Source organism: Taurulus bubalis (genome assembly GCF_910589615.1).
Source record: "Taurulus bubalis genome assembly, chromosome: 3".
Taxonomy (NCBI): Eukaryota; Metazoa; Chordata; class Actinopteri; order Perciformes; family Cottidae; genus Taurulus; species Taurulus bubalis.
This window is the reverse complement of record NC_136591.1, coordinates 30111822-30138233: the sequence shown is the minus strand read 5'-3', so window position 1 is coordinate 30138233 and position 26412 is coordinate 30111822. Positions and strand designations below refer to the sequence as shown.

General features: G+C 39.6%; 1 protein-coding gene across 1 annotated transcript in view; it reads right to left on the bottom strand.

Moving 5' to 3' along the window:
• Nucleotides 1-26412, bottom strand: part of rngtt (RNA guanylyltransferase and 5'-phosphatase) — a 79460-nt gene that overhangs the window by 32640 nt on the left and 20408 nt on the right. Inside the window, exons 7-9 of the mRNA XM_079214616.1 lie at nucleotides 23359-23494; nucleotides 20954-21025; nucleotides 10691-10855 (exon numbers count right to left, since the gene is read on the bottom strand). Coding sequence (XP_079070742.1) covers nucleotides 10691-10855; nucleotides 20954-21025; nucleotides 23359-23494 — 373 coding nt within the window. The remainder of the gene's footprint in view (nucleotides 1-10690; nucleotides 10856-20953; nucleotides 21026-23358; nucleotides 23495-26412) is intronic.

Here is a 26412-nt window from a genome sequence, read left to right as displayed (position 1 = left end):
GGAACCAGAGAATAATAAAAAAAGTGCAGCCATTTATTGATTGTCAGAACCTTTGCAGATTAATTTCATATAATCAATCAACCCACTAATTGTTTCAGCTCTAGTCACATTGAACAAGGAAATGGCCCAGCAGATTTAATGATTTGTTGCATGAGTGGAAAGATTGCCGACAGTGAATGCATCCGACTTGAAAAAGAATATATTCAGAGTCTGTGCTAATTTTGGTCTGTCCCTATGACTGTGTTGTTTTTGTATGTTTATCTGCAGTAAAGTCAAATTAGAGTTTTGACCTCGACTTCAAATGCCAATATCCTGGTGTGAATAACAGATTGTATGGGCTGGTGTACAATTCCCCCACTGGAATATAAAATAAACAGAAGTGGGTGGAATGCAGAGCAGGTTTTCTTCTAATTTCTACTAAAGGTGCCATCCACAGGAGCTAAAACCATGGTGATAGAAAACTAAGACAGTAAAGATTTAGCAGTAAAAAAAAAATCATCAATGTAAAACAACTGCTCACAGACAGGATTTTTCAGGATTGCTATAATCAGCTTAAAAGTTGTTTTGTAAAAGACAAAACATGAATAATAAACACTCATTTTATAGTAATAACCATGTATATATGTTATATATTTCCACACCTTATGGTTTGGTAATTTGCATATACAAGCAGGACAATGCAGCATGCTCTCATTACCAAAACAATCCCAAGAGTCATTTTCTGTGAGATTTCTCCAGTTTCTCCTCATCACACCTGAACTGACATGATATGCACTTTCCATTCCTGAAGGTTTAATGTTTATCTGCCGTCTGCTCAACCTCGCAGCTCTGAGGAGGTTTAGGTGCGGGGGCTGAATCAAAGGCGGAAAGGAAGGATTGATATTCCAGTCAGACCACAGAGCTGCTGCTGGAGGCTCCTTTCAAACCTAATGTGAATGGCGCTCTGAAGCCAGGATGTAGTTCCCTATTAAACGGAAAGCACACCGCAGAGTGGCTGGATGGGCAGGGCTGCTAAACCGCTGGCTGGTGACAGTCTGAAGAGGTTTATTGTCTTCTGATATCTTATCTTCTGATTGGACACACGTCATTTCATGAAAAATATTACGTTTTACGCATTCAATTGTGAAAACAGGGAAAAGATTAACGCACATTCAAATTTTAAGGATCAAACCAATAATGGGATAGTATAAGACTTGAACATGCGAGGATCATGAGAAATATCGGGGCACATCATGAAATTGAATTGTGAGATGAAAAAGAAACCTGCGGTGAACTGGACAAGAGTCCCAATGAGTGACTAGCGCCTAACACCCACTAGCGTGAAATTAGAAAAAGTTAGCAGCAAGTTATTGTAAGATGACAAAGACCTGAGGAACAAAGAAATCGTTGACCTGAAATTCATAATATGAACTGAGGTAGCTTTGGGAATCATAGTTTTTTTTTAGCTTCCTTTTTATCATTATAAATAGCCATCTAAATTAATAGGCTTTGAATATCAAGGCTAATAGGGAGATGGGGTTCTTTCTCAAGTTTTATACCCTAAGCTAAAGTCTCCTTCCCATACAAAATTTTGCCTGAAAGGACTATAGGAAATATAGAAATTAGAGCTGCAAGTAAATATTATGTTCATGAGAGCAATCTACAGAATAAATGTCAGCAAGTTTCCAAAGCTCAAGGCGACATCTTAAAATGTCTTGTTTTGTCCACCTAAAAAGGCCCAAACATGTTCAAACATGTTCCATTCATTATTGTAGAAGACTAATACACAAGCAAATATTCACATTCTCGCACTCTGTAGTGTATGTATGTATATATATACATACATACATACATACATACATACATACATACATACATACATACATACATATACATATGTATGTATGTATGTATGTATGTATGTATGTATGTATGTATGTATGTATGTATGTATGTATGTATGTATGTATGTATGTATGTATGTATATATATATATATATATATATATATATATATATATATATATATATATATATATATATATATATATATATATATATATATATATATATATATATATATATATATATACACATATATACACATATATACACACACACACACTTTTGTTAAGGGGTATTAAATAACGTGATCACGCGTAAGCACGAAGTGTGTGTGAAACACATAGACCAGAGGTAGCCAACACGGTTGCACGAGTCACCATAGAGCTTCGTCTAAAACATTTAGTTGCTGTTCAAAAACACTTGCATTAATGTATATTTTAAAATGACAATATTTAATATACAATTTAAAAAAGGCTTTATGTATATACATGAACTCTGACCTTGTCTGAAGTCAAAGTTCAATATTGTCAAAACGCCATCTCACTGAGACAAGGAAGTGGGCGCAGCGACAATAGGGAGCTAGATGTGGTTCTTACCCCCAAGCTGAAGAAAACATGGCAGAAAAGCGAAAGAAAACATACTATGACTACTGATTGGGAGGAAGAGTTATTTTTTTAAGACGGTTAAAGAAAAATGTTTGTGTCTGTGACGGCAAAGCGGCACAATGTGGAGAGACACTTCGGTATGCGTCACAAAAGCTTCCATGCTAGCTACCCACCTGGCAGCGCACTACGGACAGAAAAGCCCTGTGACTTAAAGGCAGCTTTGGGCCAACGACAGTCTTTTTTTCACGAGGCCGGTGGTAAAATCCCAAAAAGCAACTGAAGCTTTGTTAAGAGCTGCAAATTTGAGCTGCACATTTTTTGATAAAGAACCAGAAAGCCTTTTTGATATGATCAGACCGTCTCTTCACGTATAGTATTATTAAAAGGTGATCTGTGCAACTTTGTTATTCAGGAAGTTTGTGTCCAACAAGAAGTCCTTCGTACTACTTAGTCCCTTTGAAGTAGCTCTCAGTTTCAAAAAGGTTGGTGACCCCTGATATACACAGTGGATAGCTGCAAGCTATACAAACTGTGATGCCCATCAGGACAGTCGAGGGTGCACAAGACGGTGGGACAGAATAGTGAAATGGACAATAATAAGTGTAATGCCAGAAAAACAAGCCATACAAGGATTAGTTTCTCCTGGTGCAGAGTTGGGACTCTGTGCCTGTTAGACACCTCAGCGGCCCGTCACCGGAAGAGAAAAGAGTTACCACAAACACACAGCGGTGCCGACCGAGCACAGCCCACACACTCAGACACATTCATACAGGCAGCAGACAGAGCGGTAGTGTGAAGAGGCAACAACCAGGAGGCAGCCCTTCATTGGGTTCCAGTCTAATTTACAGACGGAGAGGAGACTCTGCCCCGAGCTACAGAGCGCTGCTGGCTGGATGTCAGAAAGCTAACAACGTTTGACTTTTAGGTTTTTCAAGGCGTACAAAGAAGTTGCTTCCCTTGTTAAAGTAGGGAGACCAATCCAGATTTAGATATTTAGTGAGATGAAACAGTATTGTATCAAAACGTTGGGCATTTTTAAATCGATAAATAACTTTTAATAAATTAAATGGATGGATTATGCAATGCTATGGCCACGGCGGCGCATGTTCATACTGCGGACAGTAGCTCTCATGAATAATACTGCATTATTGTGTTAATATGTTGTCATTACTACTGTAGACTCCAATCACAACATTGGAGACGGAAGCATGGGGAAAGGATACATTGGTGGGGAGCGGACCTGAAGGCGAGACCTGCCCACGGCCGACCACACAAACCAGCGGATCCAACGACACGCTTAGAGAGTCGAGAGGAAGGAGAGCAGAGATGGAAGCCAAGCTAACCCAGCTACGACCTGAGGCTATTCAACCACCTAATATGTTGCTGGCTAATGTCCGGTCACAGGAAAACTCAGGATAACCCAGCAACAGGATGTTGTGCGTACACCTTACAGAGACCTGGCTCCATAGTTGTGTTGCCTAATGACAATAATTTATCCTTGAATCAGCAAACTAGTTGTCTATTAAGCAGTCATGAAAAAAAAAAGCCAAGCTAGATTTTACACCTCATGTGCACCGTTCGTCCACACAAGAAACAGAAATGTTTTACTAATGACATGCAGTGGTGACAGAGAATTTTGAGATTTCCTTAATATAAGCTAAATAAAAACATTTCCACCATAAATTACACAAAATGTAAAGCGATAAGAATGTAGGATGCGCCTCTTCATTCATTAATTCACTCTGTCATAATTACTTTATTCTGCAGACTGTTTATACTTATTGTATTGTGTGTGATGACTGAAAAGAAATACTTCTACTAAAGTACACATTCCTTTAAGTTGTACTTAAGTACACATTTTGCATAATGTACTTACATACCACCACTAAGAGTACACAAAATAGCATAATAGTAATACTGTATTGTATATATCCTTACATAAAACACTGAGAAGAACTTTGACTACGACAAAGTACAACACATAAATTATTCAAATTAGATTTCTTGAAAAAGAAGATTCCAGGAAAAGATTATGTAGATTTGTATCATTATGGCAGCAGTGTTGTTCGTCTCAAAACAGGAGAGCAAGGATCTCATTACCGAAATGGGACAAACAGAAAAAGAATACAGCAGACTAAAAACAGTAACTAACTAACAGACTAAACTCAAAAGTCCAAAAGACATTGTGAAGAAAAACACCTGTTGACCTGAAACAGAGGACGTTTGTTCCATTCCCTGAGTACATTGGCTCCGGATGGCACAACGAGAGCAGGCAAGCAGAACAAGTGAATCAGACCTTTACTGTAAAGATGTGCTGTGCATCATCAGATGTTGCGTAATGTCTTGGAGGCTTTGAAGAAAACAAAAAAATATCAAAGCAAACTGAAGTACACAGACATTAGTCATCAAGTCCATGTTGTGTTTTCTTCCAAGCATCCCGATTCCTTATACAACAGTCAACATGTTTGCCTCTGTGAGTGGGTGCAGCAGCAGCAGCCGAAAGAGAGAGAGAGAGAGAGAGAGAGAGAGAGAGAGAGAGAGAGAGGATGCAGGTGATGAAGTGCAGCTTGTTCTTGAACCTTACGATGGAGTGGTGTATCACCAAGGCAGAGGAGTGCTGGATATGCAGTATTTTTTCAAACCGAGTAGGACAGCAGTTGTGCGACACAAAAAGTGTATCTTTCCCCCGCCGAAGCATTCCCACATTTTGCTGTTAATTATAACAAATAATATGCTGTAGGTATACAGGGCAATACGGCAGATTTAGTCATCCTCTCGCAAAATACTTATGACAATATTGTGAAGTGACAGAACCACACATCTTCATTTGTATTTGTGCTGATAAAGAAGGCGTGGGTGGATTCACCACAAACTGAATCAGATATCGAGATCAGATTCAGCACAATGCCAAAGCTTGACTTTGTTAACGCACACAAACATACAGGTGACGCTGGAGACCCGGGGTGATGCTTCTCAATCTCAAACACCTGCAGACTCGACAGTTGACACGGGTGTGAGATTAGTGAGCAACAGGAGAACCTGCATACTGACAGCAATCCGCTAATGAGACATGCTGCTTTTATCTGGCCTGGCCACCATAAACCTGCAGAAAGCAAGACAAGAGAAGAACCACGAGGGGCCATTGACATGGATTCAAGGTCCGTTAATGAGGACTGACACTGCAGAGGAAGGCGAGCCAGGTCTGGAGTCTTGTCATTGAAGTTATGTGGTTGGCTGCAATTACTTGATACACCGTCTGTGATCAGTCTGTTGCTTCTATAGAAGGCCTGAGATTTACACTCAAAATGTCAAAGTCCACCTAATGAGGTGGCACGCTTTATCGAGAAACTTAAACATGGCAAGAGCATAATTAGCTGCAGAGATTAAATTAAATGTAGACGTGGAATTAAATTAAAATGTGTATTTGCTCTTCTTTCTTGTATGTACAGCAGATACAGCATGTAGGCCTGTTACGATAATTACTTAATCAACTTATTGAACAATATATTGACATGACATTGATCATTTGTACAGATGAATGTCACTTATAATTTATTACAAATTGTAATTACAATATTCTTGAGAATAAAAATATAATTGTTCATGAAAGCTATCACATAATCATCATATCAGTGACATAAAATGGTCTTATACATTAATTCTGGGACAATATATGGTAATCGTGACTAAACTTACCGGTGTTAGCTTCAACTCTCTCACTAATTCTACAACCCGGTCATATGTCAGCCTGAGGGCCACACGACAGCCACATGCGACACAGAACACACAACTATTATATTACCGATAAGCCTGAGACCTTGATGTAGAAAACAATAAGCTTCAACCTAAACCATAAGCTTGGCATGGAATGAGGAGGACTATTAGGGAAAACACAATCAGAAAATGGAAATCACCAAAATGTCCAGATAGTCCAAAAAAGATTAGCTAAGAACCTGAAGGTAGGTCACAAGTCAATCATATTAGATACCCTATTCACCTCTTGAGGGGAAACCAGTTTGGTCACTGGGACACTGAGACAAATAACAAAAGAGGCTCATGTCAGACCGGTCAGAGCCCATGACATATATCAGACATACTGACACAAACCTCATTCATATGCCATGAGGCTATACATTCAATCAATTATTAAATATAATCCAACCATAAGAGACGCACTTAAAAAGTGGACCAATAAAAAATGCAATAAATATGAAGTAAAAGAAAGATACAATATATGTAACACAAAATCTAAAAGAAAGGGAGTATTAAATGCCATTCAAGCGTTTCTCAACAAAAGACTTGGCATTCATAACCAATCAATCAAAACATATTTTAGACAATGTGCCTGTCAAGTCCAGAGGCAGCCGTCAAGATAGAGTTTTTTGACTACTCAGGGTCCCACTTTTAAAAGATAATATTCTTTTGATGAGACGGCAGCAGCAAAGTAGCTCTCGGTACAATATAGTGAACAGCCCACCAAACAAAATAGGCGCATGGCGATAATGGACACCAGCGATTTAGCGTGATTTTATTATTTTGTATTCAGTGTATACTCTAAACCTTTATCTCACCTGCCGTGATTAGGTTCAAACTCTATGAAAACACTGCAGTCTTACAAAAGTCTCCTGATAACTACTTTTCAGGTCTCTATCCAAATTCAATCTCAGTTCAAAAGGGAATTTCAAGATGAGATTTACTCTCAGGTAAGAAACTCATTCTGTCACCTCAAGTCATTATCTCCTATCTGGGCTCCTGGGAGGAGGCGGGTTATGGCCTCGGGTCAACCCGAGATACCAGTTTCATTAGGGGAAACTTTATTCAGCTTAGGCCTAATACTTTGAGAAATATGATAAATGACCGAGGACAAAGTAATACCATCTAATTCCCTTTTGTAATTTTAAAGTTATCAAGAGTGACTTTATTAAATCCGAGTTACATTTAATTATGGTATGCTTTCTGCAAATGTTAGGCTTATTCAAACAGGGCACACTTTGTCAAAGGTTTCATTTTCAAGAACTGAAAAGTACATTTAAATGTTATATACACAGTACCAAAAGTATTCCTCCCCTTTATGTTTTATCTATTTTTGTACATTACAACCTAGAATTAAAGTAGAATTTTAGTCGTAGACTTAGACAGTCAAAAAAACTTAAATTGGAAAAAAGAGAAAACACTTGTTTTCAACATTTGTTCATATTTACTCATTTTGTTATGAAGCCCCTTAATAAGATAAGATCTTGTGCTACTAATATCCTTCAGAAGTCACAGGCAATCCAAGTATCACATGACCCGTCACATAATCAAATGGAGCACAATTAAATCCATTCTTACAAAATGGACACAATATGACATGAAAACAAACTTTCCAAGAGACGACCAATCCTCTGAGCAGGCAACGAGGACAAAAATCAGAGCGGCAACAAAGAGACCAAAGATGACCCGTAAGGAGCTGGAGAGCTCCATGGAGGAGATTATGAAGATACTATGGTTGTCTATTTATGGACAATTTCCCCACTGCGGGATGAATAAAGAAATATCTTATCAAAACAAAGAGAAAAAGTAAAAGATAAATATGGATAAATGTGTCATAACGAAATGAAAAGCAAATGTTAAAAAGGGAAATGATTTAGCTTCCAACAACTAAAACTGCTGACTGAAAATGTGGCATGGCTAATCCTTGTCACAATAAAGAACAATTTATGCAGTTATTCAAGACAAACAAATACAATTGTATTTTAAATACTAATCTGCATGCATACATGTTTTCATTTGATCACAAATGTACGGAAGCGCATTGCATTCACTGGATAAAAAAAAAATAGGCCCCTTTTCTCGTAATTACGACATCCTGATCTCGTAATTACGAAATCCTGATCTCGTAATTACGAAAGGTGCCATACTGGCCATTGTATGGCATGTATGTGTACAGGCGTCTTCTTAGACGGTTCCGTTGCCTCAGCTGTATTTCTTGAGGATCTAGGATTTTTAACAGGTGCCGCACAGTTCTTTGAGTCACTACCAAACCAAATTGGATGCATTTAAAATGCATGAATTTGTATCCATGAAGCATCCAGTGTTGGTTCAACTGCTCCTGCAGAAACAGAGCGACATCCAGCACGTCAGACTGGGCTTTCCGCCTGAACAATCCTAACGCCTTGAAATGCCTGCGCAGTGTTGACATACTACATTTTTCAGAAACATCAGTATTTCCCAATGTCTCAAACCGAGAAGGTAATAATAGCAGATTAACTGCGATAGCGCCATCATTGCCACTGAGAGAGGATTTACAGACGTTTCCTTTTTCTTTTCGGGTAATTACGAGATCAGGATGTCGTAATTACGAGAAAAGATCTCGTAATTACGAGAAAAGGGGTCTATTTTTTCTTCATCCAGTGAATGCAATGCGCTTCCGTACAAATGCATACATAAAAAGCAAATATATAAAATAAATTTAATTTTCTAATAAAATTTTCCGCAGGTAGTACAAGCGTTAAGAGTATGTACTGTAAGTGAGGGGCCGGGTTCACACCCGTCACATCAGATCAAATCCACCAACGAACATGAAACATAGGTACAAAACTAAATATGCAAAAAGCTATTAACTATCGAACAGACACCACCAACTGAGTGTCATAAAATGTAGAATTATGTTTTTAGCAAAGTCCATTCCACCTAAACAAAAGGGAAATTCCAAAATGTGTTATCTGCTGGTCCCAATGTAGAATTTCTGTCGTACAAAAAGGGGTCTTTGTTTGATAATTGGACAAGTGAAGAAAGCATGAAGAATAAATGGTCCCAATTGGTGGGAAATGGCGACGAGCATGTGGAAGCGTCGGCGCTGAAAAACAGCAGCCGATTCAAAGACAAAAGCCAGCATACAACTCAAGTCTGTGACTGAAATACTCCTAAAATGACTTTCTGGTTGATATGCCATGAAGTGGAGGGTTGTGCTGCTATGAATTAATAAACCAGATTCCAGTTTCCCTCTTCTAATGTCCCATACAACAGAGATATGACTGTATGGGGAGCAGATGGGAACCGTACAACACAATAGAGCAGTCAGAAACCAGACATAGTTCCGGTGACTTAATTCCTAGAGTATCTTCATCAACATCCCCCTCTGAGGGTGGGGGCCGGTCCTTCAGAGAAGTTCTTAGAGGAGCAGCCGGCCCAGGGTTAGACCAGAGGTAACCCAACTATTCATATTAGGAATTTTACAAAGTACAAAACACCAGGATATCGGTGTTGGCAGAGGAAGACATGCAACCGCAACACAAGAAATGTCTCAAACTTCACCCCCTTCATATACTTTGATCCTCTGCGAGTGTGCAGTGCCAACATTTCCAACTGATCTTGGCCCGAGCAGAACATCAAATTAATTGTGCTCCGACCTCCCACAGGCCTGGTATTAGGGCGAAAGTGCAGGCCTTTGAGAAAGGCTTAACAGCTATTCAGAGGATAAAAGCTCTGCTGTCCTCAGTCTGTGAACCGCACAGTACGACAACCTGAGCCGTGGTCATTTATTTATTTGTGACAATTAGATGAAAAATGTAGAAAAATACGACCTGAAGTAAATAGTCCAGAGAAATTAACTGAATTAACATTAAACATGTTTTACTTTGCACTCATTGTTAAATGCAACAAAATCTGTGCAACGTTCAAATACTTCAGAGCTCACATCTGCAGTGTATTGTGATGCTTTGTTCCACTGCCATCTTTTCACATTAACGTATTAATACGTCATGATGTACTCACACAGACTGAGACAAAAAAAGAGATGTGTTTGGCCAATCAAAGATACCCATTACAGCAAACAGCACCATGGGCTGTTAGAGGTATTATGGGCTGTTAGAGGTATTATAGCCACAAAGCAGTGACTTTTTGACAACCAAAAACAAGACATTTAGAAACTGGGTCCTCCAGCTAGTTCTTAAAGGAAGAATCTGCAAACAGACTAAATCTTGAAGGAGCTCAAAGTCCACGAAGACTGAGCTGCATTTTTTCTAGGAAAGAACCTGAGGCCTCACTCCAGGAGGCCAGTCTCCCTATTGTGGGTGAGATTGTGCCATCCACAAGTCGCTGTCTATCAACTGCTCTCTCTCTCTGACTCCTCAACTGGGACGTTACTGAATCCACAAATATTATTTGTAGATGAAATAGTGGTAAGACACTGTTGTTATCTGTATTTGAATATCTTTGTGTGTTTTAATTCTGTTACATCTGTGAAATAAATAGGGAGAAAAATGGGTTTGTTCACGTTACCTTCCGTGCTGCATTAATGTCAAAGAAAGGTTTATTTCGGACACTGAAGGGCTCCTTGGTTTTGTCAATCTGTCCGGTCTTCATCTTTTCCATCCGGGGTGAAATTATCTCCTTTTCTATGCATAACAGCCGAATATTGAAATCACACTGGCCGACAGGCTGTCCCTGAAACACAAAAACAATCTCAGTCATCACTCAATGTAACCTGGAAATTATATAAATTTAGAGACACGTATAAAAACTGTGTGTAGTTGTTGCTATACAGATAAAGTCATTATTTCAATATAATACAAACAATAAAGAATTGTCTTTCTTTAGACTGAACTGTGTACTGCCTTCAATATTAAATTACCGGTAATGGCATTCATTCAACATACATACTAAATCACTTACAGGTAAATGAGCTGTCAATTAACTGCCATGGCAACACTGTTGATGTAATACAACTATTGTGAGTCAGAACAAGACAGATATCTTTAAAAAGCAGACAAATAGACTCCACCAACTCCAAGTTATATTTAAGGAAGCTTTTTAATGGAATCTTTTTTTATTCCTTTCATTTGGGAACATGGTGACGAGCAACAGGTGTAGCGCTGAAGACGAAAAGACAAGTTGGTTGACAGAAGATACAAATTGCTATTGTGATTAAAAAAGACTTACGTAAAAATGTCCTAAAGTGTCTGGTTCTAGCTTCTCAAATGTGGATATTGCTGCTTCCCTTTGTATTTCTTTAGGTTTTGATAGGACACAATTTTGATGACATAGTGAATATGTCAAAATTGAAAAATTATAAGCATTTATAAGCAAAATGTGGCATTTTATGGTGCAAAGGATAACTCAATTAGTCAATAAAGAAATACATTAGTTGCAAACCTAAAAAGGACTATACAACCCTGGCACACACAATAACAACCTCATAGAATCAATATAGCACTCAGGCTAATCGTACAGCTCGTATTTATAGCGACACTGTAGGTGAGCATTGGGCAGGTGCCTTCAATCGGCCAACAAGACCTTGACATCCGCTGCGCTCTCAGGAATGTTCACACCAAAAGTCACAGTACAGTGAAATTGTTTGTTCCTTGTCACTATGACAACAGCTTCCTCCCATCATTAGCCAGCCACACACAGTTGTTCTCCAAAGATAAGAACAGCGACCTGAGCCGTCAGGCAGGCAGGACCACCGAGGCAAAGCAGGGGGGGGCGGGTCCAAAAACCATCTGGCAGAAAATAATACTCACAATATTTGAGTTTCTGCTTCTACTCATCAATTAAATTTACAATTAGAACAGCCAGTCAGCTGACGGTCACCACCACATATCTCTGTTGTTCCAATTGTGATTAAAACACAATGCCTCACTTTTATCAGAAAAAAAAGAAAAGAAAAAAGAAACCTAAAAGTAGAAGAATATTTTTTATAAATATTGCCAGATGGACACAAACTAAATGTATGACAACAATCTGACATTTAACATTTCTCACAAGTTATTGGAAAAGAAAAGAGGGAGCTCTAACTTGGCAACCAAGCTGCCATTTCTTTTGCTGCCAAGATACTGACAAACTGATGAGGCAAACGTGCTCTACGTCAGTGTTTTTCAACCTTTTTTGAGCCGCGGCACATTTTCTACAATAAGAATGTCACAGTATTCAGTGTTTCCCCTTTACAGCTTTAGGGGGGGAAGAGGGCAGTGGGGTGGGGGGGGAGGGGGGGGGTGGGGGGGGGGGGGGGGGGGGGGAGCGACTGACGGACATACTACATCGTGGCACCTCACAGTAATACAAAGTAATACTTCACAGTACTAGTGACTCCATCTGTGCTTTTATAAATAATAGAACATTGAAATCACTTTCAATTGAACCAGATTGCTCCATCAGACAAAAACAAATGTGTTATCACTTTGTTAGAAAAATGAAAATAAAGTTATATCCGTGCAAAAAATAACTAATATTTAGTTACAACTAAATAGCTTATTGTGGAAAACAACAAGCTATTTTTTTGCAAAACAGAATGAGTGCAGATGTGTGAGTATAATGTTGTATCATTAATAGTGGCTGCAGTGAGCTGCTTTCCTCTACAACTCTTTTTAAAACGAGGTAGATTTGATACAGCCGTTCTCAATTCATGCTCCATGTTGAGCGACGCAACAGCAGAAAAGACAACCTCACACAGATCTCATAAAGATCGGCTTTTGGCGAAATGACAAGAATCAGCGAGTCGTACATGCGCATGTGACCTATTAACGGCGTACGGTAAAATCAGCATTTTCTCTTGCGCCCCACCTGTAATACGCCCCAGTTTGATAAATACTGACTTAAAGGAAACATAGTGTTCATTTATTTTAATGATGACCACAAAGTGAGCAGGCTTTGTCACTTGAGTGTGTTTTTCGGGCTTTTGGAAGAATATTTCCAGAGCCTCAGAAACGTCATTGATGGAGCGCTAGGCTGCAGCCTGTTGGATGTTTGTCTTGACCTACAAATACCTTAACTGTTGGGCTTTAAACATGAGAGCTCATAGCTTAAAATAGTGATAGCTTAAAGCAGCAAATCCCATTGTGAAAAGCACGCAACATATTTTTCGCCGCTTTCTCTGTCCACTGTGTGCTCTCCTGTGTGCATCGCATCAGGGCGGAAAGAGTTGTAGACGCGACCCAGAAATTACAAGCTGTCGTGTACGATCAATAACATACGGCCGTTTAGTTTGTTTAATAGCAGAACAAGGTGCAGACCTCTTCTATCGGAAACTACTAGGCCAGCCACTATATTGCAGGCTCAGACGCTCAACAATGGAAAATTATTTGCGGCAGCTAAATAATATTTTTTTGGACCAATTAAGTGAAATTGGAAATTTTCTCACGACACACCTGACGATCTGTCACGGCACACTGGTGTGCCGCGGCACAGTGGTTGACAATCACTGCTCTACGTCACCAGGCCATGACGTGCAGAAGAGACTATTTTAAAATGCTTTCCCTGCATCTACAGATGCTTTGAGGCATTTTAAATGTGTTCTTGAACACTAACATAACAAGTTAATCATTTGCCTCCTTTGAATAAATACCTTGATTACAATTGTATATGTTACACAATATATGATTACAAAAGGAACAATTATATTTGCTAATGGGTGAAAGACAATGGAAACATTTATGGGAAAATGTTTACTGGGGTTATAGGATGTATTTCTTTGGAGTTCCTCAGGGATCAATCTTAAGGCCATTTTTTTCCAGGTAATGATTAACAATAGTCAGGAGACTCCTCCTCCTCCTCATATTATTTATTTACCCCTACATATTTTTCTTGCTTTATGCATGCTTTTACATGGAATGGTCACTGTAAGATATGGTTACAATACGTGATTATTTTGATTTATCACCCAATTATTTTCTTGAATAGACAGACAAAGCATCACATATGAGAAGCTCAAACCAGCAGATTGTATTATGGACTAACAAATTATGGACTAACTGTTGCCGCTCTAGCGCAAACCTTTCTTCAAAGATGTGTGTTTAACACAAAAATGTTCCGTCTACATTTTGCAATTGTATTCTTTTTGGACAATGTGTGTTGTTTTTACCCTTTAAAAAAATCTCCCAAAAACAAAAAACTAATTGAGAGTGAAACATTTACACCTTTATTGTGCCAACACAAGTGGGTTATGGATCAATATTTGCTGATCTATATTGAGAGGCACTGAGTAAGAAGGTGCGACCGAGCGGATTAGTATTCTATTGGTAAAGGCCACTTCTTTTCTCAAGAGCCTTCTATGGAACTATTGGAACACAAGGGGAGGAAAACGATTCCTTTCAAAGGGGATGAGGAGGTGGATGGACAATAATTAGTTAAGATTAGATACAATTACTTCTGTGAGTCACACAGATATTACACAAAGCAGTAAAGAAAGATCGGAGCAGTCTTATGTAAGCAAGTACAATGTCAAGCCTTATAAACTACAAAACATCTTTAACCAACTACTTTTCATATATAACCACAGAAAACACGACTATGAGAAGATTTTACTAAATTCTGAATTACACAGATTTTATCTTTAAAATACAGACGGAATAAAAAAAAAGTAGAAGCCCAAGTAAAATCAAGAGTTTATAGTCGAACACAGTTAAAAGGTAGAATAGATATTGGACTAGACATCATCAGGTGGCCTTGTATGACTCCTTTGGGATGCCCACGTTGCCCTGTGTTGCATGTTTAAGTAGGCAATCGTTTGCTAATACAGTACATTAGCTATAACGACATGACAATCGAGCAGTTTGCCATGACTGTCTCTGTTTCAGGGTCAATTCGACTTTCTTAATGAAGTCCTCACTCTATAATGGCAGTTCGGCAACTACAAATAAGGTTAAAGGCAAATTAAAAGTTTGAGAATAGGCATCATTTTGGGGGACTCATTTTTCTTTTTCAGTGTTACTGCAGAAAAAAAAAATACATCACTATATTCTCCTGGAGCAACAGCTGGTATCATGTCCCACACATTCTGCACCGTCTGTCAGGAGTGTCATCAGGACAGGACACGATGTAAGTGTGGATGATTCAAGGCATGTGCTGTCCACGCCTGTTCAACAGTAAAAATACAGACGATAGGAAACTCGTTAATCAAACATTTCTGTGAATAAAGACCGACCAATATCAGTGGAATCACCTCATCATTGTTTTGCTGTGGTACCAGAAGGCAATACGTCTTGATGGCTGCCATTTACTTGTTTGTGCTGCTTCACTTTGACTTAATGTCATCACTGTGGGCTTGAGCGACGCCAGAACTTCAACGGAGCACACTGCACCATTTCTGACAAGCAGCAGCAATGGTTCTGTACATAGTAACTGATACTAATCTCTAAAGAAATACCTTGATCTGCTCTGATGCCGATAGTGCAGCTTGCCGGAGGACAGCTCTGCCTATATTGCCTCCAATTATGCATGTGCTGTAAAGCTCACATTTCCAAGTCACTCTATTTATACAATCCTCTACAGCCGAAACGATTCCCTCGTAAACTTCCAACTCGGGAAAATGTGCTGCTTGTCTTTGTCTTATATGATAGAATATAAAGATATTCAGTTTACTAACAAGCAATGTCGAGAAGGAATTTAGTCATTAAAAAATTGTTTAGATATTTTCCACTCCTTTCTAAAGAATCTGCAGATTATGAATACAATCCTTAGTTGCACCCCAAAGAATCTGGGTCAATTTAAGAGACAAACATACGATAGCTGTGCTCACTGACAATAAATGTATAACACTGAGTTTACATACGGTATTTTAAAGATTCTTTAAATACTAAATATGAATGAATCAGCAGATGCATTCATCATAAACGGAAAGAGACACAAATTGTATTCGAAGTCCAACAAGTAATGATTCAGTGCATTACTTACATAACACCTATAATTGGTCAATTGAACTGTGTCATTCAATGTTAAAAGCCGGAGAGCAGAAGAATCTGAAATAAAGCCTTCTTCAGTGTGAGACTGTAGAGGCTGATGGATGACCTCAATAATACGACAAAATCCCAAAACATGTTAAAAAGACAAATCTGACAGTGCTGAGAATAGCGTTAAAAGCTCTGTGACTGTCTGGGATGATTTGGAATAAATTACATTATACAACGCTGACAAAAATCAGCGTTGGGAGCACTCAACAGATGCTTAATGTGCAGCTTCCCTTGGGATTGTGTTATTTACAAAAAGGCTTTTAGGCTGTTTTGGCCTGAAAACACATTATGTATCTATTTGCATCATAGGGCCCAAGCCAATAAACATGCAGCATCTTGAGGGAGGTACTAATTAATATATATATATATATATATATATATATATATATCCATCCATCCATCCATTATCAGCCGCTTATCCGGGGTCGGGTCGCGGTGGCAGCAGGTTCAGCAGGCCGACCCAGGCTTCCCTCTCACCCGCAACACTTTCCAGCTCATTCTGGGGGATCCCGAGGCGTTCCAAGGCCAGCCGGGAGATATAATCCCTCCAGCGTGTCCTCGGTCTTCCCCGGGGTCTCCTACCAGTTGGGCGTGCCTGGAAAACCTCTAATGGGAGGCGTCCAGGAGGCATCCTGACTAGATGCCCGAACCACCTCAGCTGACTCCTTTCGACACGAAGGAGCAGCGACTCGACTCCAAGCTCCCCCCTGATGTCCGAGCTCCTTACCCTATCTCTAAGGGTGAGCCCGGCCACTCTACGGAGGAAGGAATCACGTCAACGTCGCAGCTGTTTCACTGCGACTCACGCTGAACTTGAAGAGCTAAATGATCAGAAGATTCTAATAACGGTGCGACTGTGATCCTCAAAGCCGGTCGTGTCTCACCTTTGAGCTTTAACTGGTTTATTCAGAAGTAGTTTTTATGTTTTTAATCCCACTACAGGAACTTAACGACCCGCAACCTGAACATATATTTATTACATTATATATATTTATTACATTATATATATATATATATATATATATATATATATATATATATATATATATATATATATATATATATATATATATATATATATTATAAATTATTTCTTCGTTATTGCTAGTATGCTGGAAAGGTATACTGTATCCCATTCAAACAATGATTTCCTCTCCATTTCTCTCATGTTTCTTTGTGTTGAGCAGTCTGAACACCTTTTACACGCCTTTTCTAGATCTACATCTCAACTAATGTGAGCAGGTTAAAACCAGACCTTGCTCACAAGAAAGCCTCCATGTTTTTCCACCATCTTCCCTTAGTGCCCATCATTATGAGGTTAGGTCTTAATTATCTGGTCACTGAACGCAGAGAGACTATGACGATAGCCCATGTAGTTCCTGTGGCCTTCTGTTTCTGCTTCTTTATGAGTCCCTTACTTGAATAAATAGATGGGCATAGCCCAGTCTCAGATTGAGTTAAAAAGGAAATGAGTAGAGGAAATGTATTTCACACATATCAATGAGCTGTCAGATAACTGTGTTTAAACATAGTTGCAAGATAATTTGCAGGAAAAAAAAGAAGAAAATGTTCAAACGAAAACCAATAAAACAACACGTTCTTTGGGTGATCTGTGCTAAATTAAATGTGGAACCAGTGTTAGGTGTTGATAACAAAGTACATTATTATTCTATAGATCATGCAGTGGTGTGCCCTGCATTATCTATATAAAAGATAATGTAATGGGTTGAATTTTCAGGTAGTTACAGTTAAATAGAGAGCATTACTGCCCCCTCAGCCACATTTTAGTACAATTACCCTCATAATAACCCACTTCTTAATCAATCTTCACGTTACACCACATGCTCAACATGAAAGGCCGATGAACATAACCACAGGTAAAATGCAGATGAAAGTCCCCACAGAGTAACAAGGATGTGTTGCAATTTATGAGCAAATTAAAAAAAAAGCTTTCACATTTCCTGGAAAGTCATTGTTAGACACTAGTGGTGTTCACTGGCTAGCGAGCAATAATACCTTAGCACCAGTACTAGTGTTGACCTGTCAAACTCGTACCTTTTCTATCTGCAGTGCGTCATAAGAGTGATGCAGCGGTTGGTTAAAAAGGAACGGTGCAGCCTAGGGACTATTCTTAGGGTGAAAAAGCCCTGCAGAGATAAGACTGTACCTGCAGACAAACTTCTCAAGTGGAAGTAAATGGGGCTGAAATCAGTAAAGCACAAAAGAACCGCGCCCAAAAGGTGAGGTTCTTTTGGGGATCTTTTATGCGCATTCTTTTTGGCTTGGCTGTTAAGGTGAAGACAATTATGTTGTCTAATTCTGAAGCTAAGGGGAGATTTATTTTGGCGACATAAAACATAACGAGGTCAATCAAAGTGTCAGGACATTGACGGTGATGTCTAGTGAAAACCAGTTTTATTTCTAGATAATAGCTTCCTTCAGTAACATCAAAATTAGGGACATAAATGTAATTGTTGTTGTGATTTCATCACATCTTGTCAGTTCGCCCACAGTGGGGGAGCTGACAGGGACTGACGAGCCGAACAACTTTCCAGGAAGACAAAAAAAAGGATTATTTTTTATAAATATTTTTTATACTTTGCAGTAGAGAACAGCAGAAATAGATTTACTCCACGTCTCAGGGGAATAAGTCAGGGTCAGTCAGTTGCATGGTCGCAGAGGCACTGTACACATCAGTACTCAACATAATAACACTGACCAAGGCTGGTTAAGGATAGCCAAGGATATCAATTGCTCTGACATGAACAGTCACTCATTTATCCACAGAACTAAGTAAACTCTGACCCTTCCCTCACGGCTAAATCACCTATCACGGCGAGAGGACACATAACTCTTATCGCGCTCTAATCAAAAAAATCCCGGAACTGTACTGTGTGTGACTTTGCAAACAAGTAAGGTGTCACGTAGGGCCACGGGCGTAGCGGGTGGCGTGTGCTCCCTCCTGCTGTATTTCCATCCTCGGTTTCGGGATGGAGCCTCGGTGCCAAAGAGCAGCCCACCACAGATAATGGAGAAGGCTAATAATGCCGGCTCGGATCAATACAACTACGCTTTACTGGTGGCTCGTGGGGGGGAGGTGCCATGTGGAGCTGCTAACCTCTGCACTATCTTACAAAGACGTTCCCCTCACCACTGGAGCCTTTATTGAGCCGCTTGCTGGTTTGATCCTGATCAATGGAGAAAAGGAGGAGACAGACAAACATAATGGCAGGAGCAACCCCCTCCTCATCAAGTTTTTGTAAGTAAGACGGCTGAGGCTCGCTAAGAGCAAACCGTTTGTCTCTGTGCCTGTCAGCTTGACATTAGCAGCGAGCAGATCGGCTGAAGGGATGAATTCATTTGCTGTTTGTAAAAGTGTGAGCAATTAACAGCCTTTTAATATTGTCCTGAGGCGGTTCTCAAGAAAACAACCAAGTCCAAATAATGTTCTTCCCGGGTCCAATTGATCACTTTAAGCAGATGGAAATTATAAAAGAGAAAATAAGAGTTTCTATTAATTTCTCATGCAGAATATACATTTACAAATATACATTTTTTTATTATTTCTTTACATTAATATAAAGCATTCGAAGCGAGAGCTTCACTATTTACTGAATTGTGTTGGCTGTTTCAAAATACAGTACAGTTGATTAATTGTGGCTTCAGCTGTTTTAAGGGGAGCTTCATCTACAGGTGCCTTCCCCGTCAAGTCAGGACTTGTTCTCGCTGTTTTAGTTGAAGAAGTTTTACTGCTGCAGCGCATTGGCTTGTTTTCCATTGAGAGAAATGTACTTTCTTTACCGCATCATAATTTCAATGTGCACGCAGCACCAGCCTCGGGTAACCAGTTGTTAACCAAAGTAGGATACAGTAGCCAGTCATGTGAATAAAGTAAAAAAAACATTTAAAAAAAACTTGTTTTTTTTAATATATTTATCGTAGTTTTACTTTATCCCCCCCAATAAACTATCATGCATAAAAGACCCAAAATGAATACTGTAAGCGGAATATTTAAACAGCATTTGTATTGAAATGATTCTGTACCAAGGTTGTTGATACATACAAGCGGTTCTTCACCATAATCACCATAAGCTGTTTACACTGCAACAGAAAAATATCCTATTACACATAAAAGCCAATTCCACATGCACAGATGCACTGGGAGAATTACTGCTACCCAGCTATAATGCATGTAATGGACTGATGATCAGGTTCACTTGAACCCGATACAGTGACTCTGACAATGTTAAAAGTTTGGATTAATATTGAACAACATTTTAGCTCTCATCAAAAGTCAATGGAGCTCAGCAAAACCAATTTTAGTGGTAAAAGCACAAAGACCTAGCTTATAAATAAATATATTTAGATGCCATTCAGCCAGTGTGTTGCCAAAGGTAAGCTTTAGTAAAGCTCAGTGCATGACAGGCTGTGGTGGTCAAGCTGAATCATGCACTTCCCTCCAACATACACACTGACAAAGCTTGGTCTTGCCTGTGCAAATACTGCAGAGCCTGGATGAACACGCCTCTGCTGCCGGCTAAAGAGCCATGAAGGAACCCAACGGGGAATTAGATTTTTCAGCCTTCAGGATAAGCAAATCCCATCAAAGCTTTCTCCTGGCGAACATCCCACACCTTGCACTGCTTATGTATTCTACCGACTGCTGATAGACCACGACTGCAAAAACAACAATTCCCTCTGCTGAAATAGACCCTTGTTAACAGTAAATTAAAAGGAGAGGGCAGAAGGAGCTGCTGATAGACCACACATGCTCCCAATGTTCTGTTCTTTCAGGAAAAGACGGCCGGGGGCTACTCACATTGAATTTGATGATGTCGTATATCAAATAGCGGGGGACGGGCTGACCATTCACCTTGTCGATGATCATCTCCTGCAGAGATGAAGAGATACATATTGTTGTTATTGAGATAAGCATACACAATTGAGAGGAGATATATAATATAGAAATAATCTTGACATTCTTTACATCACATGTGATTCCTCTGTGAAAATAGTTATGGAGGATGAAAACAGTGGGACACTAGGGGTGAGTGCTCTCAAGAGTATGTATGTTCAGAGAGGGAGATGCCTGCAGCGATGAGGGGGATAGCAAGGAATTGATGAGATGTGTGCGTGCGTGCGCGTATGTGTGGTGGGATCTGGTAAAGAAGGACATGAAGCAGAAATAGCATTGCACATCTATTATGTAAGACTCTAGTTGAAAGTCATGTGCCGCGGTGGTGCAGGACACCCAACCGACACATGGGACGTTTTCAAAGAACTGTTACAAAACCAGGAGGTGTTGTGACAGCAGAGGTGCAGACGTCACTGCCGCTAAAGTAGTGGAAGTGAAAGTAGGGTCTCAACTCAGGTGCTGTACTTGGTATAAATATAAAAGCGAAGCACTACATTTAGAGCACTACGCTTATTCCCCTTCCCCTCATAAAACTTTCAGGCAACTAACAGTGCCCTGCTGCTGTAAATGGCATGTAGAGGGTTAGCAGGTTAAGTCGCAGAAAGGCTCGGCAATTACAGGAACACTTCAACATCCATTTTGACCAGCTAGTGTTCGGGTTGGATGACAGGTAGAGAAGCAACAATCTATTGAACCGGCCATTTTTCAGCTGACTGGCATTCAGTCTCATATTTCTGCTTTTTTTTTGGTGGTCGTATGGAAGTTCTTCAGCTTGAGTGCCTCCAAGATGCACATCAGAAAAAGTAAAATCATCCAATGAGCCTCTACTCTCTAGCGGAAATAATTCTTCACTTTACATTTGTCTATAGGTGCTGGGAATCTTCAAACGGCCCTCAAGAGTGGTAGTGGCAGCCACCGGTGAAGGCACTTTGGCATTGGCTTCCCCTGGTAGTAGTGGATACCACTTGCGAGCCACTGTCGATTCATAGTTTGGTACAATTAACCATCATCGATCAAAAGAAAAATATTGTAGATGTGCATTCCTATTGGCTGACATGATTTCACTTTATCGGACAGGACAAAAGACCAAACATCAACAGTAAATTGCCGAAAGCCAGACTGGAGGAGTGGCGAAGGGGAGTGAATGGCAGGCATACAGATCCCTGCAGGAGGGGCTGGAGAGAAGCAATGATGTCATTACAGGAGGCTGCCATCACTATGCATCTGGTGCACTGAACCGTTTCACAGACAAAGAGCAGCAGATGAATACATTAATGTGACCAAATGAAACCGCCAGGAATTCAATCTATACTGCACACTCATCCCATATTGGAATTCAAGTTGATGTAAAGCTCATTAAAAGCAACAAAGACCAGTGCCTTTGGGCCAAAGATGAAACGTATCGGACGACACAGCTGGCCTTCTACAGCGCTCACCACGTAGCCTCTCTGAACTGAGAGCCGGAAGCATCAACAGATGAATAACCAAAGTCAAAACAAACCTCGTAGCAATCTAAACACACGCCTGCACCGCTTCCTTCAAAGTAACACTAATGCGCTGCAAATAGATGTCCTGCCCGATGAGGAAACTAAATGCACCGCATCAATCAGCCAAGATGAGGTACGTACATATCTATTTTAAATACAATTATATAATTCTCTATGACAAAAACATGGCCAGGAGCAAAACAAACACAATCACAGGCAACGTATCCGTCATCTCCCCGACTGGAAAATCAAACACAAACCACTGCCAGTACATTTATGACAAAATCTCGGCTGAGATTTCCTTTCCCGTGTTTCCAGTTAGGGAGTGTGATAATGACTCATGCATGTGCACCTGCTGCTGCTGGGGAGTATGGTCGCCTCAGCAGCACAAGAATGCCAAAGAAAGTCTGAGCCGAGTATTACAGGTGAGGAGAAGCGACCCCCGTCTACACCCAGGGGAGCACACCGCTGAGCATTACAAAACAACACAGTGTGGAACTGCGTGGCAGCAGTGACAAAAAAACGTGAACCATTTCACTCGCTATTCCTTCAGGGCGTAGGTGCTCATTTTCCAGTCTGCCGTCTTTCACAAGTTCTACTGCAGACTAAAACATGCTATTCTTTCACCTACGGTTTGGAAACTGATGTCAATTATCTGCAAGACTGAGTGGTGGGGCGGGAGTGTGAGAAGGTTGGAGATGGAGGGGACATGCAGTTTCAGTCAAGGGAGGAACAGCTATGGGATGTTCAGGAAGCAAGAAGAGAAGCTACCATGGCACAATATATATATAACAACAAGAAATAGGAAGGAAAATAACTCACCCCATCCAATAGAGTACTTGCTAGGTGGACACGGGGTTCCTTCCGGAAAGGAAACTCTAGGTTCGCTATGTGGAAGATGGTGTTGTCTCTGTCGACCATGTATACTTCATTTTTTCCATTGATCAACATCATGTACCTGCAGGAGAAGATGAACCATAATGATACACGGTAGCAAGTTGTATGCGCGCGGGTCACTGTGTTAGAGAGACTCAATGGCGCTAATCTCATATCTTATGTTCACAGACGACTACCCACTATTGGTTGTGGGCGCTATAGTTACAATGTTACATTGCAGACCACACTGGCTGTGGGTTTGATTATGTTGTTTATTCCAAAAATGTTCCAATGGATACGCTATACATACATTACCATAGTTTCATTATCGTTTTATTTAATTGATAGAACATGCAGATGTTTTCCATTTTAGTCAGTATATTGGATTGGGGTTGACCCTTGTGACACCTTATTACTACATTAAGCATTGCTCTGCGGAAAGTGCATTTCTCCAGACCAACAGAATTGCCTGTAATTTTCTTTGATTAGTTTATTTGGAGGACTTAATATGGTAATCACACTAAAAGCTGAATTGCTGTGAGTGAAGAGAACCAGCACTTAAGCTTCCGCTCAGCAACTACAACACACAAGACTGCATATCTGTTAGAGCTTGTATCATGTCTGAGAAGATAGGTAAGACAACCGAGCAGATACCTGCTAATGGCATCTTATTACCGAAGCAAACATTTTTCCATTTCATCCAGCCGTGCATTGTGGGAACCATCATTGCCAACAGTAAGCCTTTTACAACGGGACTGCTTGGCAACAAGTATACAACTACCAACTTTAACCTCTCATAACAGTATCAGTAAGATTTTAGAAACTAAAAAACTAGTTTCTTAGGTAGACACATATGAACTGAACAACAACGTCACATCTGAATGTGTGAAGAATGAATTGCAAATAAATGATTTTGCTCTGTTACAGTCGTCTCTGGTCGCCCTGCATCAACACAAAAGCCTTCACTTGTTTGCATTGTGAAGCAACAGTAATCTCTTATGTGGAGATATTTGACATCACAAGCGATTAGGGGATCTGTCTGCATGAGCACAAAGCTCACCTAATCCATGGCCAGTCTTTGCAGGTGAGGGAAAGATTTAGAAGCAGAAAAGAAGAAGAAGAAATTAACTAAAAATATTTCCCAGTCTTCTACAATTCCAACTTCTGCATTTTTAGACGGATAATGCCGTTTGTTGTGTGTAGGTGCAGCGGTGTCCCGGCTGCTGAAACTCAGCGGAGGACATGGATTGACAGTCTCAGCAAACCCACGTCTATTATTATACATGTTGGCATAGACTAAATTATATTATTGATTCATTTGTTTATAGACCTCCATATGAGCAAATACATTTTCATGGGCTATCTTTGTCAGGTATTTGATAAGATTATTGTACAATTTGTTGTCGGTGTGTCAAAGGAAAATGTTTTCTCATCTCATTAGACAGAAATGGCAAAGTAAACTAAAATAAGAAAATAATGAACAAACTTTGGAGAAAGTGAGAAAGCTTGTGTTATAGTTATCGTCAGTGAAGCTTCAAGGCCTCAAAAAGGAATAACAATCATTAGCAACTTTAAACTCTATTTGGCTTAACAACTACAATCTGTTGCCGTAGTTCTACAATATATATATATATATATATATATATATATATATATATATATATATATATATATATATATATATATATATATGCAACAATAAATAAATACAAATATTTATTGTTGCTGGTATTATTTGATTAGACTGCTGCATTACACTGCAAGGGTTTTACTGCTATTCTTGTCGATCTTATTCTGTCTATGTTGCTTCAATAAAATGAAGTAAAAACCAAGGGAGAAACTCCAACAACTGCTGGAAATTTAGTTTTTCACTCACGAGTGCACTCAATTTGAAGATTTGAAAACCTGAGAGCAGTGACTGTTAAAATTGCCCAAAAAAATAGCTGTCAAAATAGGCCGGTTACCAGTATGGGGTCGTGATATGAGATTTGGCTGGTATTAATTTGTCTTCGCTCTTCCTCTTCATTAAACTCACAGGTGTGCGAGGTTGATAAAGCATTATTAGGCATTAACATTAAGTCTAACGCTTTGAGACTTGAAATCAGCCTTGCACCTCCACTCTAAAAAAAAAAAAAAAAAAAAAAAATACTACTGTGAACACAGAATATTCTTTAAATAACACACTATATGTGCACACTTTTACTTTCAGGTATAATTATCTGCGGAGGTGTACGTGATACAAGTTATCTGTTTACAGCTCTCATTCCATCTGTTATAATATCTTATGAGCACCACATCTGGACAACATGGTCATACAGATAATTTGAAACCCAATTACAATTTCAAGGAAAGAATTCTTCTCTGCATGCACTGCCCAGTTTAATAAGACTGGGCTAATATGTACAATATGAGCTTTTGTTCCAGTCTGATCGACGTTAATTAAACTAAAGGTCAGTTATTTATATGAGGTCAGTCCGTTGAGTAGTTGCATCTTAAAAAGTGTCCTTTATATAAATAAAGGTCTCACATTTGTTGAATAAACAGATTATAAACAGGCTTGGCAACAAAAAATATAATAGTCCAGAAAGGCATGAAAGCAAGCTAAGTGTTAATTCAAATGTTTTTTGTTTGATCAATAGAGCCGGATGATCAATGAGCTGGCAGACATGACACGCAAATTGAAATGAGGGACAGAAGACTGACAAAATCCTTGATCCTCCCTTCTGCTGGTTCCCAGAAACGAGCTGAAAAGATGGGCCACACCCAAAAGCACAGGCACCATTGTTGCCTTTGTTATTCTCCAGAGTTGTCTTTGACTGTAGCAACACTGAGCATTCACTGCTGAAAGAATCTTCATCCAACTGTCATTTACTGGGATTTATATGTTGTCATATGTCATTTCTGATACTGTGCACACTCTTTATTCCAATATAAATGAATTTGGTATGATGAGTGTCAGTATAATGTCCTGGAGTATCAGCATACTTTGAGTAAGCCCAG